Source organism: Cryptomeria japonica, chromosome 1 (assembly GCF_030272615.1).
Source record: "Cryptomeria japonica chromosome 1, Sugi_1.0, whole genome shotgun sequence".
Taxonomy (NCBI): Eukaryota; Viridiplantae; Streptophyta; class Pinopsida; order Cupressales; family Cupressaceae; genus Cryptomeria; species Cryptomeria japonica.
This window is the reverse complement of record NC_081405.1, coordinates 49,448,652-49,464,470: the sequence shown is the minus strand read 5'-3', so window position 1 is coordinate 49,464,470 and position 15,819 is coordinate 49,448,652. Positions and strand designations below refer to the sequence as shown.

The following is a 15,819-nucleotide window of genomic DNA, read 5'->3' as shown; positions in this document are numbered from 1 at the left end:
TTGTTTTCATAGCCACTGTTATGGGAAAGAGTTTTCAGCATTCTATTTTGCTCTAGATCTGTGTTTCGTAACCACCAAACTTCTGAACAGATGGTGTTTTTATCTAAAAGTTACCATGAACCATCTATATGCCTTTTTTGTATAATTGTCATTTCAATTTTACATTTGTCCTATTCTCTTATTTGGCCCATTTATGTATGGTACTAGCTGTTGCAGGATAACACTCTCTCTATGCTTGTTGAAAAATTCTCTGGCAGTTCTAAGTTCCTTTGAATTAAAGGGTGTTATGTGTAGCCGTTAAGGAGATCAACTGTTCTTGAATTTGACAAACTGAATATTTGCATTTGGCAGGCTGATGCAACTCTTGGTGCTGCTGAGCCAGATCCACTTTCAAGTCGTTTATCCCATTTTGCGGATGCATTCTGGAGATTTTTGAGGCCTCACACAATTCGTGGAACTACACTTGGCTCAATGTGTGTTGTTGGATTCTTCCTCATTTAAAGCTTGTTGATATTATTGTGATGTGTACGCTGATTTCCCTTGGAGTCTTTCTGCTTCTTCATATGTTTTTCTGTGTATTTTTTTGGTGCAGAGCTCTGGTATCAAAAGCTCTCATAGAAAATTCCCATCTTATTAATTGGTGGTTACTGCCGAAGGCACTATGTGGACTTATTGCATTAATTTGTGGGAATGGTTATATTGTTGGAATCAACCAGATATATGATATTGGAATTGACAAGTATGTGGGCCATTTACCTTCCATTTTTAAATTCGTGTATGAACTTTCAGCATCTATTATTTTTGATTTACATTTTGTTAATGTGCTTTAATGTTGTTTTTGTATGATGGTAATTTACATTCGTCCCTTCTGGTGACACCGAGAGGCATAGCTACAATGGAAGCAAGGGTGTTTTAATGGAGTGATTGAATAAAAAAAATTCTTTAACATAAATTTGATGGTCATTTATATGTTAAATTATATTAATACGTACATACATATATGTTATTTAAATATTTGAATTATATCTGTTACATTAAATAGAACAAAACATTAAAGATACAATTCAGATATTTAACTGCTATTTCTATATATTAATTATTATTAATAACAGTTATTAATTTAAGTATAGATATCTTCAATATGTCTATCTAAAAGATGCTGAGATATCAATTTTAAGGTGCCTATATTAAATTTATGACATATGTTAGACAGGCATTTCTAGGCTATTTCTCTTGATATTTTTTAGATTGATGTATTTAAGATGTCCATACTAGTTTATCTATAATCGTAATAAATTATTTACTGCATAGCTTAAGTACATAACTATATCAATAGTGTTAAATGTTTATGAAAACAAATTATTTCAATAGTTTTAAATGTTACTTTTTTTCCTAAAATGAAGAGCTAGTTAATGAAAATAAATTATTACTTTAATGAGTTATTTTATTTTCTATATGAATATTAAATGTTAATAGCTATCTAAATTATTATAAACATGCAAATAGATAAAAAAAGATGTAATTTCTAATTTAATTTTTTGAACAGCCACCATTCATTATTTCAGTAATTCTTTTGTTTTGTTATTACTTTGAGAAGTGTAGTTAATATTATATACTTATATGTTACTTCTTAAATAGTTTAATTTTTAGGCATTAATATATATTTTAAAATTTTGATGTCTCTATATTTAAAAGTATTTTTCTGCTCAAAATAGTTTTCCTTTCACGATCATGGCATCAGATGCTTCCCTCCCTTCCTACCGTTGTAGTTTATGCCTCTTGACGTAACAATAACAATTTAGTATAATAATAATTAATAATTATATAAATAAAAATAATTAATATATTTATATTATATTAATTTTATAAATAAAAATAATTAAACATAAAGGGGTAAAAATATTATTAAACCAAGGAGACATTACAAAGCAAGGCCATTAAATGGCCCTATCAAGATCAACCAAGTGATCCAATTGATGAGACAAATCCGGGGGCAGATGGCCCCGATCCACCAAATTCCAATCATGCATATGATCGGAAGCCCATTTAGCCAAGCAATCAGCCACACCATTCCATTCACGGGGAATATGGTTGAAAGTAACATGCTCCAGAGATGCACAGAGAGTGAGAATTTGTTCAACAATCAAGGCCAGCTGCCAGCTCACATTATCCATATACTGCCTTTTCAGTAAGTTCACCACAACCTGGGAGTCAGACTCACATATGATCCTTCGCCAACCCAACTGATTGGCCCGCTCCATAGCCACTAAAATAGCCTGAGCCTCCATAAGATTATTCGTATGAAGACCCTTATACTCAGAGAAAATAAACTGAACATCCCCTGAGCTATCACGGCCCACACCTCCAATGCCAGCATGACCAGGATTACCACGAGAAGAGCCATCTGAGTTGATTTTTAGGACTCCCAAGGGAGGAGGGGACCATCTTCCCTCCCTATTCACCTTTGGGGTAGGATGCCTACACCTGTTACGCATGAGTTGTCGTTGCGTAGGAGGAAGATGAAGGCGATTACAACAATCAACATCCCGAGGGTCCACCCGCATAGTCATATCACACTTAGCCACAATAGTTTCCCCTAAGGAGTGTAAAATTTTCCTCCAAAGGTGAGGAGCCATCAGCTGCAAATCTTGAAAGATCCGCCTATTCCTCTCCAACCAAAGATTCCAGATAATAAAGGAAGGCCCAATGGCCCAAGCAGCCTGGAGAAAGGAAGTAGAAACAGGGGCCCTTCCCCATCGTTCCCAAAATTCCACCAAAGAGGAAACATGCCAGCAGGTCGTATTCCACACTCCCCACCAGAAGTGCCAAATCTCCCTAGCATAGGAGCATTGGAAGAAGATATGGGATACACTCTCTTCACAACCTTGACACAAAACACACATAGAAGGGCCTTGAAAACCACGCTTACATAAATTATCCCAAGTGAGACACCGATTTTGGGCCACTAACCACATAAAGAAGTTGCACTTGGGCCATGACAACTTGTGCCAAACATGCTTCCACCAAGGGACCTCAATGTCCCCAAACAACTGCCTACCAATCTGTTTATAACCAGCAACCACAGAGTACTTTCCAGACAAGTCTGAACCATCCCAAGCCAAAACATCAGTTCCTCTCAAAGAATTACAAGCACGGGAAGCCAAAAGTTGGGAAAGCTCACGCCTATCCCCCTCAGACCCTCCTGGAGGCCACTCAGAAGGGTGCTTCCAACGAAACCGAAGAACCAAACCATCATGTTGTGCCACCTTATAATGCTCCACAGTATCCCAGCCAGCTGCGCTAAAAACCTCAGACAGAGGCTGGAGATGAGGAAAAGAAGAAAGAATAGGAGGGTGACCATCCCAGGAATCTAACCAAAAAAGAGCCTGTGAACCCGAATGACAGATCCAAAAAAGAGCATCCTTAATCAACTGCGCCCCCACTTTCAAAGTATGCCAGATCATAGAACCACCCCCCTCCAGAGGATAGCGAGGGACCTCAAAAGAAGCAACACCCCGAAGATATTTAAGGTTGAGAATACGAGCCCATAAATAAAAATAATTAATATATTTATTTATATTATATTAATTTTATAAATAAAAACATATTAACTAGTATAGACATCTTAGATACGTATATCTAAAAAAATGTCCAAAAATATAAGTTTTAAGTTATTTTACAGTTTTAGTTTTTTGAATTTTCTGCATATATGTCAGTTTTATTTTAGTTTTTACGTACATGTTAATGACATGAGATTCCTTGATGCCATTGCAGAATCCCCTCTCAGTGTTAATTATATCATATTGGTATCTCTTAGTGTCATTTAAATACATATATTTAAGATATCAATGCTAGTATTGCAATTTGCAACAGTGATACACAAATTGCAGACAACCAATTCCTTTTTACATAAAAATTTAGTTTCAAAAAATTAGCTCCAAATGAGTTCAATTATGAAAATAAATATTTTTAAAGTTTTCTGACAGAGACACTGTATAACAGTGCTGTAATGAATGATCTGACGACTTCTATTCAATAATGAAAGCCTATTAGATCTTCTGTCCAACATAAATTGCCACTCTCATTGTTGTAAAAGATTTTATCTCATGAACTTGCAAGTTATACTCGCTTTGTTTTTCTTTTTTGCATCTTAATTTTCTACGGTAACATTTCAGGGTGAACAAGCCATTTTTACCTATAGCTGCCGGAGATCTTTCTGTTCCAGAGGCTTGGTTTCTAGTTTTGCTATTTGCAGCTATGGGTGTTGCAATTGTTGGAATAAATTTTGGGCCATTCATTACAGCCCTTTACTCTCTTGGATTATTTCTTGGGACAATTTATTCTGTGCCTCCTTTCAGGATGAAGAGGTTTCCAGTTGCTGCTTTTTTGATCATTGCTACGGTATGTATTTTTCCATCCATTTTGGGTCACCTTACTAACAGCCATTTTAGATTGCATTAATCTCTAGTATAAGCCATTAAGACAAGCTCAAGTCACATAATATATCTTTGAATTAAAAACCATATAGTATCAGAAATTTGGTGGACAATCTGAGTAGAAAAGCAATACTTAAGATATGCTAGCTCGGCAGTGCAATTATACGCTACTAACCAAAAAATCAGAGCTAGAATTGAGCTCATGGAAAATTATTGCCTGAATATGACCAAAAAGTAATGGTCTAGGGAATTGTATATTCCAGCACAAGTTGTTTTTCATATCGGAAGTTTGTTGAGTACTCGATATATGCTATGTATTTGAAATTATAATGTTTTGATCTCATGAAAGCTGCTATGTTTGTGATGGGATGGCGAAGTAGAACTCATAGTTCTTCCTACTTGAGTGAGTGGTCCAATATCTTCTTTAATGTTTTCGTGGAACTTTGTGGTTCATTTCTGCATGTAAATTTCTTCTGAGGTCCTAAGCTCAAGCGCTTCTCTTATCACTGGCTATTAAACTAGCAAATTCAACTTGTTCCTAATTTTCACTGTTGACTATTCTGGGTACGCGAGGAAGGATGTATGTTCTCTGTTAGGAGGTAGCAGCCAAGGATCTGTCAGTCCCAAATGACCCTAACTTGTGACTCTTGCAACATGCTCCTCCTATCAAAGCATGTCCTTGATCATATAAAACAATTATTGCTGCTTATATAATCACTCTGTTGATGAGGCCTTTATTTATCCGGCCTTCAAAAATGTGTGGATATGTGCCTTGAATGTGTTTTTTTTGCTTCTATCTATTATAGGTTCACTGTTTCATTGTGATATTCTATTTGTATAGTACCCTTCTACAGGTCCATAAATATTTCATCGAGCTGCCCTATTTGGGTTTTGAAAACTAATGAAAACAAGACTCTGGTATGATGCACTTTATGGGACCAGCGAACATAATTGTGCTTTCCATAGTAATATGTTCTTTTCTGTTTTTCCTTTTTCCTGGTTAATATATGAGAAAGGTTTTCATAACCTGATTCAAATTGATACATATACTTTGGTTTTATCTAATTTGAATTGCTTCTTATTACCAATTGCTAAGACCAAAACTGGTACCTTATAAGGATTATGAATCACTGTGACAGAATCCTAATCAGATTCTCCTATAAAAACCTCTATTGCTGGAGAGCACTTATTACCTTTGTTCAACTGAGTTTTGGGGACAGGGACAGCAGGGGAAGCAGGACGTATTTCTGGCACGGGGTACTTTAAGTTTAGGCCATTTTCTAGGGGACAGCTGTTTGAAAAATAGGGAAATTTCAAATATGCATATCATAGCATTGACAAAGCATTCATCATAGACATTGTTGAAGTTTAATACATATCATTATACTTGAATTGAGATTTCACATAAGAATCAACAAACAAATTAACAAAATTCAAATGATTTCATTGTCAATCTGCATACATATTATATTAGAATTATAACAAAAAAGCCAAAAGGCTCCAAGTTTCAATTATGAAATGACATAAACTGTAAACAATAAACATAGAACTAAGAAAATATATGGCTGTCCATAATCAGCAGATTGTCTAAATCAAAATCAGAGCTCGAGTCTGAGTCATTACTAGTATAAGGGGCTGCCTCAACCAATCCCCCAGGTGTCTCCTCCTCATCAACCTGCATAGCATCTTCGAGATTGACATCCCAACGTAAGGCTGGAGTTTGACAATATGCAGGAGTCTGGTGATCTTGTAGCTGCAAAGCACTGTGTACAACCATCAACTTCTCCGATTGTCTAGAGGTAAGGTGGTTTTGTTAATTTTAGCAACTAGATTAATAGTAAAGAGCAGAAAATCAGTATGCAAAGCAAAATAGACACATAACACACATAGACCCTGGGAAAACCTCCCTCTTGGAGGAAAAACCCAGCAACAAGATTCAGATCAGATTATATTATTGTCAAAAGATAGCCAAGTACAATTTCACCCACCTAGGGCATGAACAAACTGACTTATCTGAATCTCGAATTCTGATCAGAATTTGACTTATCACAAATAGGGCAGACCTTGTGCAGATGAGAAGCACAACAATCTGATGATAATCGCCACCCTTGACTGGATTCGCTCAGCTAGAGAGATGCCCTATGGCTCAGAATAAATTCACTGATCTCCAAGGTAAGTTCACTGACCTCAGAGCATGATTGCAGGCCTTCAATGTATATTCGCTGAGTCTTAGGAGAAATTCGCCGAGTCTTGATTGTATTCGCTTGCAGATCAGATCACTGGATTGAATGAATACATAAATGGTGTATTGGATTGCTTAGATCGCCTTGCTTATATAGGAGATACATGTGACCTATTTGCCTTGGTCGGCTACAATGAATTTGGCGCCAAAATACAAAAATTGTTTTACAAGTTACAAGTTACATTTGCTTTGGGTCTTGCCCTATAACACGTTACACATAGCTCATACGCCCAAATAGGGCCAGTCTCATATGATTACAAATAGGTCCAACATATATGCTGAATTTCTAAGGTCATTGGCCAATTAGAAATTCAAAGGCTAGGCCGGCCCAATCAAGGGATGCCACCCAACTATATTTCAACACTCCCTCTTAGCTAGGGAGGATCCCTTGAATAATCAAGTCACATTGTGACCATCACCATGGCACAACTAGAGGGTGATCTAAATACTTCATGGACTCTTTCCATGATATCCATCATGCATACCCATAGAGGATGGATCCACCTTGCATTGCCCGCAGAGGGTGGAAGAGGTCTTTCACCTCAAATCTTCTCCCAGAGAAGAGGGTGGAAGATACAACTTAATGTATCATGGAAGTTGAGACTCCCTCTCAGCCAGAGCCATATTTTCCACAACTCCAAGCTTATCTCTGAAGTACTCAAACTTCACTCGAGTAAGAGGCTTGGTGAGAACATCTGCTATCTGCTCATCAGTGCTGATGTATTTCAGCTAAATGGCACCTCTTTGTACCATGTGTCGAACATAGTGATAATGAGTCTCCACATGTTTTGATCTATCATGAAATACAGGATTGACAGACATCTTTATACAACTCTGGTTATCACAATGAATGACTGTAAGTTCCCAAGGTTGTCCAAACAACCCAGCAAGAAGCTTGTGAAGCCACACTACTTCCCTTGAAGCTACACTTGACGCAATGTATTCTTCTTCAGCAGTACTCAATTCAACTGAGGACTGTTTCCTGCTACCCCAAGAAATCATGGCAGATCCCAAACTGAAACATACTCCTGAAGTGCTCTTTCTGTCAGTGACATTCCCTGCCCAATTGGAGTCAAAATAACCTTCCAAGGTGATGACAGTATTAAGGGAGTACTTCAAGCCATAGCCAATTGTGCCACGCAAATATCTCAAGATATGCTTGGCTGCAACAAGATGAACATGCTTAGGTTTGTTCATGAACTGGCTGAGAGCACTAATTGCATAACAGATGTTTGGTCTAGTGTTAACTAGATACATCAAGGATCCAATCAACTGCCTGTACTCGGTTGGATCTACAAAATCATAATTAGCAGCAGATATACTTAACTTTTTCAAGTTAGTTTCCATAGGAGTAAACATAGGTTTGCAATCCAACATTCCAAATCTTTTCAAGATATCAATAGTATATTTTCCTTGACTTAGAATGATTTCGTTAGGTCTTTGCCATACTTCTAGTCCTAGAAAGTAATGCATTAGGCCTAAATCTTTCATTTCAAATTCTGAAGCTAATTCTTCCATGCATCTAATGATGAGACTATCTTCACCAGTTAGAAATAAATCATCCACATATAAAACCAGAATTAGCATTTCACCATCAAACACTTTGAAGTAAAGGTTAGGATCAACATCATTCTTACAAAATCCTAAGCGTACCAAATATTTGTCAATTCTTTCATACCAAGCACGAGGGGCCTGTTTAAGGCCATATAGTGCTTTCTTCAATCCGCAAACGTGAAATTCTCTTTCATGAATCTCATAACCTTCCGGTTGTTCAATATAAACCTCTTCCTCAATGACACCATTTAGGAATGTAGTCTTTACATCCATTTGATGTAACTTCCAGCCTTGAGCTGCAGCAATAGCTATTATAGTTCTAATGAAAGTATATCTAGCAACAAGAGCAAATGTTTCCTCATAATCTATGCCTTCCTTTTGAGAGAATCCACAAGCTACAAATCTAGCCTTATACTTTTCAATACTTCCATCAGCAGTATGTTTAATTTTGAACAACCATTTAGAGGATACAACAAACTTACCTTTGGGTCTAGGCACAATATCCCACACATCATTCTTGATGATAGACTCATATTCTTCATCCATAGCGTTTTTCCATGCTTGCTGGTTCATAGCCTCTTCAATGCTAAAAGGTTCAGTCTCAATGATGTTGCACATCAATGCAACATAGTTGGAGAACTTCTGAGGTCTCCTACTTTCTCTGAAGGTGCCTTTGGGGGCTGCAAACTTTTCAGCTTCTTGAATGGTGTTCCTTACCCAAGGAGGTCTTTTCCTGCTCACTGTAATATCTCTCAGCCCATCAGTGGGATCCATGGGCTCAATTGAATCATTATGATTTGAAGGTTCTGAAGAATCCCTCTGAATCTCAACATCATGATCAATATCCATATCTTGATTTCCATTAGCTTCATTATCAGTTTCTATTAATGAACTTTTAGACTTCTTGAATGCAACATTTTCTTCAAAAGTAACATCTCTACTAACCTCAATGTATTTCTAACCTGGAATGTAAATTCTGAAGGCTTTGGAGGTCTCACTGTAGCCCACAAGAATACCCTTCTTGCCTGAAGGTTCCAGTTTGGTTCTCTTCTCTTTAGGAACATGAACATAAATTGGACTTCCGAAGGTCCTCAAGTGGTTGATATCTGGTTTAGTTCCTGAGAAAGCTTCTTTCAGAGTCATATCCTTCAAGACACGGTGAGGACATCTATTCTGAATATAGACAACAGTCCTAGCTACTTCAGCCCATAGAAACATCTGCAAGTCTTGGTCATGAATCATTGCCTTTGCTGCCTCAATTATGGATCTATTCTTTCTTTTTGCAACTCCATTTTGCTGAGGGTTGTAGGGAACACAAAACTCCCTCTTAATCTCCGCCTCTACACAAAAATCATGAAATCCACCCGAGGTGTACTCACCTCCATTGTCAGATCTTAGTACTTTAATTCTTTTCCCAGATAAGTTTTCAGCTAAGGCTTTAAATTCTTTAAATCTACTTAAGACTTCATCAGACGCTTTTGTTCTTAGAAAGTAAATCCATGTTTTCTTAGAGTAGTCATCTATGAAGGTTACATAATACAAGAATCCACTTGGAGATGCAACAGACATAACTCCACATAAATCATAATGAACAAGAGCTAGTTTCTCTTTAGACCTAGATTCACTTCTATGAAATGGACTCTTAGTGTTTTTACCCATAGCACAACCTTTACATGTATCATCATGGATATGACTAAGTTTAGGCATACCTTTAACCATCTTCTCAAGTATGGGAAGAGCACGAAAGTGAAGATGTTCGAGTCTTCTATGCCATAGTTCGCTTGACTCAGGTGCTTCGTGGATGAGAGCTTAAATAGGACGGGTTGAAAGCTTGTAGAGAGTCTCAAATCTATTTCCAATGACACGAGCTGATTTGATGCTAGATTTCTTAGGCCATGCAAGAACTCTTCCTTCAGAAAATGCAATTTGATAACCTTTATCTTCTAGGGCAGATATTGAGATTAGATTCCTTTTAATTGCCGGTACAAACAAAACATCACTCAATTGAAGAGAAATTCCAGAATCTAAGTTAAGAGAAGTAGCACCAAAACCTCTTATAGAATATCGAGCATCATCACCAATAACAACATGAAGGTTGGACTTCTCCTCTACCAAATCTGAAAGTTGCTCCCGGTAGCCCGTGATGTGCCTAGATGCTCCACTGTCGATCAACCAAGTGTCACTATTTGTAGGAATGTTGCTTGACAAGGCAAAAATGTAGAGGAAGTCTTCATTATTTTTCTGATCTGAAACTTCATTCAGGTTTGCCTCTTGTTGCTTGGGTTGAGATGGACACTCCTTCGCATAGTGACCAAACTTGTCACATCTGAAACATTGAATGCGAGATAGATCCTTCGGCTTCTTTCTTGAATCAGGAGCAGCAGAGGGTTTAAAATTTCTATTTCTCTTGAAATTGTTCTTCTTCCAATAGCCACCTTTCTTCTTGACTGATTGGGCAGCAAGGACATGATTGTCTTCTCCATGGGAGTTCTTAATCATTCCTCTTGCAGCTAGGCGTGATTCCTCTTGAATGCAGTCAACTCGGAGACGATCAAATTTGGGGAATTCAGCTCTCCCGCTTATGCTTTGAATGAATGGCTCCCAAGAGTGAGGAAGACCATATAATGCAAGCATAACAATGTCTTTGTCCACAACTTCGCTTCCAATGGCACTGAGCTGATCTTTTAATTCTGAAATCTTCATGAAGAAAGCCATGACTGATTCTCCCTTTGCCATCTTGACTTGATGCAATTGTTGCCTTAATGCAAGTGCCCTACTTATGTTGTTGATCTCATACATTCCTTCCAGCTGCTTGAACATCTCTTTGGCTGAAGACATCTTGGAGATGATAGGAACAAGACGATCTTTCACATAATCAATTAGAATCTTCTTGGCTTTGATGGCATTCTTCTTGAATTGACGTAACTCCTCTTGATTTGTAGGCTCAGTTTGATCTTGTCCTACTACAAACTGAAGTAGATCATTTTCCTCAAGTGCAAGAGGGACACGAACCTTCCAAGAAGTGAAATTCAATGCCCCCTCAAGTCTGTCTTCTACCTTCAGCCCTGTCACCATCTTGATTGAAATAAGAACAGCAGGCTGAAAGTGAGAGTTTACTGTTAATCTGATTACTTATAGCTAACCAAGCTCTGATACCATGTTAATTTTAGCAACCAGATTAATAGTAAAGAGCAGAAAATCAGTATGCAAAGCAAAATAGACACATAACACACATATACCCTGGGAAAACCTCCCTCTTGGAGGAAAAGCAACAAGATTCAGATTAGATTATATTAATGTCAAAAGATAGCCAAGTACAAATTCGCCCACCTAGGGCATGAACAAACCGACTTATCCGAATCTCGAATTCTGATCAGAATTTGACTTGTCACAAATAGGGCAGACCTGGTGCAGATCAGAAGCACAACAATAATTGCCACCCTTGACTGGATTCGCTCAGCTAGAGAGATGCGCTATGGCTCAAAATAAATTCGCTGATGTTCAAGGTAAGTTCGCTGACCTCAGAGCATGATTGCAGGCCTTCAATGTATATTCACTTGCAGATTAGATCATTGGATTGAATGAATACATAAATGGTGTATTGGATTGCTTAGATTGCCTTGCTTATATAGGAGATACATGTGACCTATTTGCCTTGGTCGGCTACAATGAATTTGGTGCCAAAATACAAAAATTGTTTTACAAGTTACAAGTTACATTTGCTTTGGGTCTTGCCCTATAACACGTTACACATAGCTCATACGCCCAAATAGGGCCAGTCTCATATGATTACAAATAGGTCCAACTTATATGCCGAATTTCTAAGGCCAATGGCCAATTAGAAATTCGAAGGCTAGGTCGGCCCAATCAAGGGATGCGACCCAACTATATTTCAACAGGTTCCTCTTGACTGATTGGATGAAGCTATATATGGACCGATTCCTCTTTGCAGTAGAGGAACTAGTAACTTGTGAAAGAAGACGAATGGCAAGTACCCTCAGCTCTAGTGCATCTCTGCCATGCCATGTCCACCTTCCAATAGGGTTGATTTGAGCTAATGTTGCTCTATTTGACCTCTAGTCTGCTAAGAGTTGGCCCACAATGACTGGTAAATGCAAGCCACTAGGTGCGAAGTAGAGTAGATCCCTCTTTAGTATACATTTTTGCAAGGGCTCTAAAGAAGCCTTCTTTCACCTCTTCATCACTAGATGGAGGTACTCTCCCAGGTCTCGGTGCATATTATTTGGGATTGAGATCATAGGCTGCCATATAAAGCGGGGTGTTCATAATGTTCCACCATCACATCACAATGGGCCTAAGATGTTCCTCATAAAATCCTAAAGAAGGGTCCTTGCTATGAATTGCTTGCTTGACTTGTCTAAGCATGCTATCAAAGGTCTCATTAATCTCTCCAAGCTTAGGAGAGTCGGTCTCAACATATCTAATCACTCGCACAATAGGCTCAATGAAGGAGCAAACATATCTGCAAGTGCAAACAAGTTAAAAAAATTAAAATCATAAAAAAGAATATACATGTTTCACAAGTTAGAAACATATACGGAATTACTAAATTAAATTAACATTTTAAATATTAAATAATCAAATAAGCAATGCCAATTTTCTTGCCTCATTGTGGACCACCTGTTATCATCAAGGATTTTTTGTTTCACACTTCTTCCCTTAGGTGTGCTTGGCTCATGCTATCTACACCACTCTGCATTGACCACCATTGATTGTAGAACCTCTTGGATCTCAAGCATATTCTCTAATAATTGAAGTAGCTGGCATATCTAGTCTCCATGGGCTTGAGGACTTCATTTTTGAGATCTAGTCTCCACGGGCTTGAGGACTTCCTTCCTCGAAAATGTCCTAAACAAAGCAAGTGAAGTGTGATTGTTGCAAATGAACATCTGCACATCTCTAGTCTCTAACAACATTGCCTTCACCCAAACTATCTTCCTAATGTCCTTCCAAGTATTGTTCAATGCATGTGCACAGCATGGGGTCCAATAAATGTGCTTATAAGCACCCTCCACCATTAATTCAGCTAACTTACACTCATGGGCTGAATCGGTCACTACCTGCACAACATTAGAGGCTCCAACCTCCTCTATGGCATCTCTCAAAATCTGAAAGTGGAAGGCTGCATCCTTCCTTTTCCCCTTACAATCTACAACTCCAAGAAAATAAGAGTTTGTTGTACTAGTGACATAAAATTGATGAGTGGCTGATGTTTGATATCGTTCCACCCATCCATGATTATGGAGCATCCATCCCTTATCCATGTTTGTCGCATATCTTCCATCAAAACACTTACCTTGGAGTACTCTCTATCAAGAATGGTGGTGCACAACTTAGTTTCTCTAGGTGGAACAAATTAGGGACCAACAACTTGAACATCTTTGAACATTTGTTCAAAATATGGTGAACGTGAGACATGAAAGGGTATGGCATGAGCATAAAAAAACTTGGCAATAGAGGTTCAGCCACATCTTTTGCTTGTACATCAAACGAATCTGCGACATTAGCACTTCTCTTCTTTCCCCTAGTAGAAGTAGTAGAACACTCTCCCCCATGAGAAGCAACATCCATAGATCCTGTATGCATTGACACACTAGACTGCACACTCTCCAATGGAATCCCTTTACCTAAACCCCCCCCTCCATATGCAATCTAGTTGCCTCAATTTTCTCAGCTTGAGTTATTTGTTCGGAACCTTTCACCCCTTGATCACCTGTCCACAAAAGATGACAATAAACTTTAGTATAGCTGCCCCTATTTTTTTACGTTGTACAAATGGCACTCCCACACTCTACTACCCCCTGAATTTTTTTCTTATCTTTATCAATTCTTGATGCAAATTGTATTAGAGGTTTTTTTTTGGGTTGAATGACCCTTTTGCATAGGTTTTGAGGAGTTGGGGAGGACAATCAAATGGGTTTGAACTTGAAGACCCCCAATGGCTGCTATACTTCTAGGTCTACTTCTTTCGTGCGTTTGGACTACAAAATCCACATTATCACTACTCCCGTTGCTGCTCATTGTTTATTTTGATAATAATTTCAAAGAGAGCTGCAAGTTCAAATTAAAAAAAAAAAACTCACAATACCCTCCCTATGTGTTGAAAAACTTGAAAAATATAAAAAAATGCCAAAAACAAATGAAAGATGAATAACTTACCTCTTGTTTAGAAGATTTGATGCCCCAGACTCCTCTTTCAACTGTTCTTTACTTCACCACTCATTGCACCTCTCTTGCTACGCTTTACTTTGTTTGCAAATGTTAGAATGATTGAGTTTTTGTCTTTTTGGTTGATGTGAATGAAAGATTAGGTTTAGGTTTACTTTAGAGGGGTTGGGCCCACACATCCATGTTTTCTTTTTTAAAAAATGGCATACAAATTTGGCGTAGGCCTTCCCCTACATCCCCTGCAAGTTTGCCAGCTGTACCAGGGACGTTTCTGAAAGTTGAAGGCAAAAGGGGATGGGGAGGGGATGTTTCCTACCCTCTCCCAAGTCCCTGAAATGTTTCGGGTATGGGGACAAGGGTACAAGGATAGGGGACACGTCCCCGTGGAACGCAGCTTATTAATTAACTAAGTCAACTTTTGTTGGGGCCTCAGGAGAATATGTCATGTGGCATTGCATACTTTGCAGCCTGTAATAACCACCCTGGATTTTTATACCAATTTTTTTTGCAATTTTTCCACAGTTTGCTAGCAGGAATTCTGCCAAACGTGCACTGTCAATAATCTTGAATGAAGCATTTTCTGAGTGATGTTGCTGCTACTAAAATGCAGAGTAATAAATCCATCATAAAATCTCGATATTGTTTTTAAACTTCAAATGGTCATTTCGTCAAGCAGTTCATGTGCAGTGTGATTTTAACACAATTTCATAACAACCATTATGGAACCGATTTCTCCAATTCCAGAACACATAACATTTCTTTACAAATTTGCTGAATATGTCTTTTTTGTAAATAGCATTTTATTCATACAAAATCATTGCTATACATAGTCAACAGATAATTATTTTTAACCTTTACCTTGCTGTTACAGTGTTGTATATTTAGAAATTTGCACACAGAAATTGAAATATTAATGAGATACCTATATTTATAACATATTGGCTGACAGAAGATTGGACAACACTATCCAAAAGGAATTTACCTTATATCTTCCAATAGCTGTACTTACAAAAGAAGGTACAACAGCCTTTGTTAATGGTACAGTAGCAATAGAACTGCTGTGCTAGACTTTGCAAACCCAATGAAAGCTGCGTTGGCCTCTTTGAATTTTTTACATCCATTCCCAGGGCTGTACGGCAGGCATGGACTAGATATTGGAAGCATTTAAAATATTATGAATCTTGTTTTAGTGGTACTGTGGTACGGTATGCTCTTAGGAAGGCTGCGATTGTTTTTTGACCAGCTTTGACTCAGACAAGAGCCACGTCAGCCTCAACCATGGTACGTAGTTCCTAGGAATGCTGTGACTAGAATTAGTAAAGCCTAGGAAGGCTACACTAGACCTTGGGGACTCTTCAAAACACTAGACTCCTCTTTATTACTCACAAAGGTTACTAA

At 38.0% G+C, this 15,819-nt stretch overlaps 1 protein-coding gene across 2 annotated transcripts in view; it reads left to right on the top strand.

Moving 5' to 3' along the window:
- Positions 1–15,819, top strand: part of LOC131060253 (homogentisate solanesyltransferase, chloroplastic) — an 86,883-nt gene that overhangs the window by 3,559 nt on the left and 67,505 nt on the right. For both annotated transcript variants that reach the window (XM_057993426.2, XM_057993427.2), the window contains exons 2-4: positions 352–473; positions 593–739; positions 4,176–4,401. In XM_057993426.2, coding sequence (XP_057849409.1) covers positions 352–473; positions 593–739; positions 4,176–4,401 — 495 coding nt within the window. The remainder of the gene's footprint in view (positions 1–351; positions 474–592; positions 740–4,175; positions 4,402–15,819) is intronic.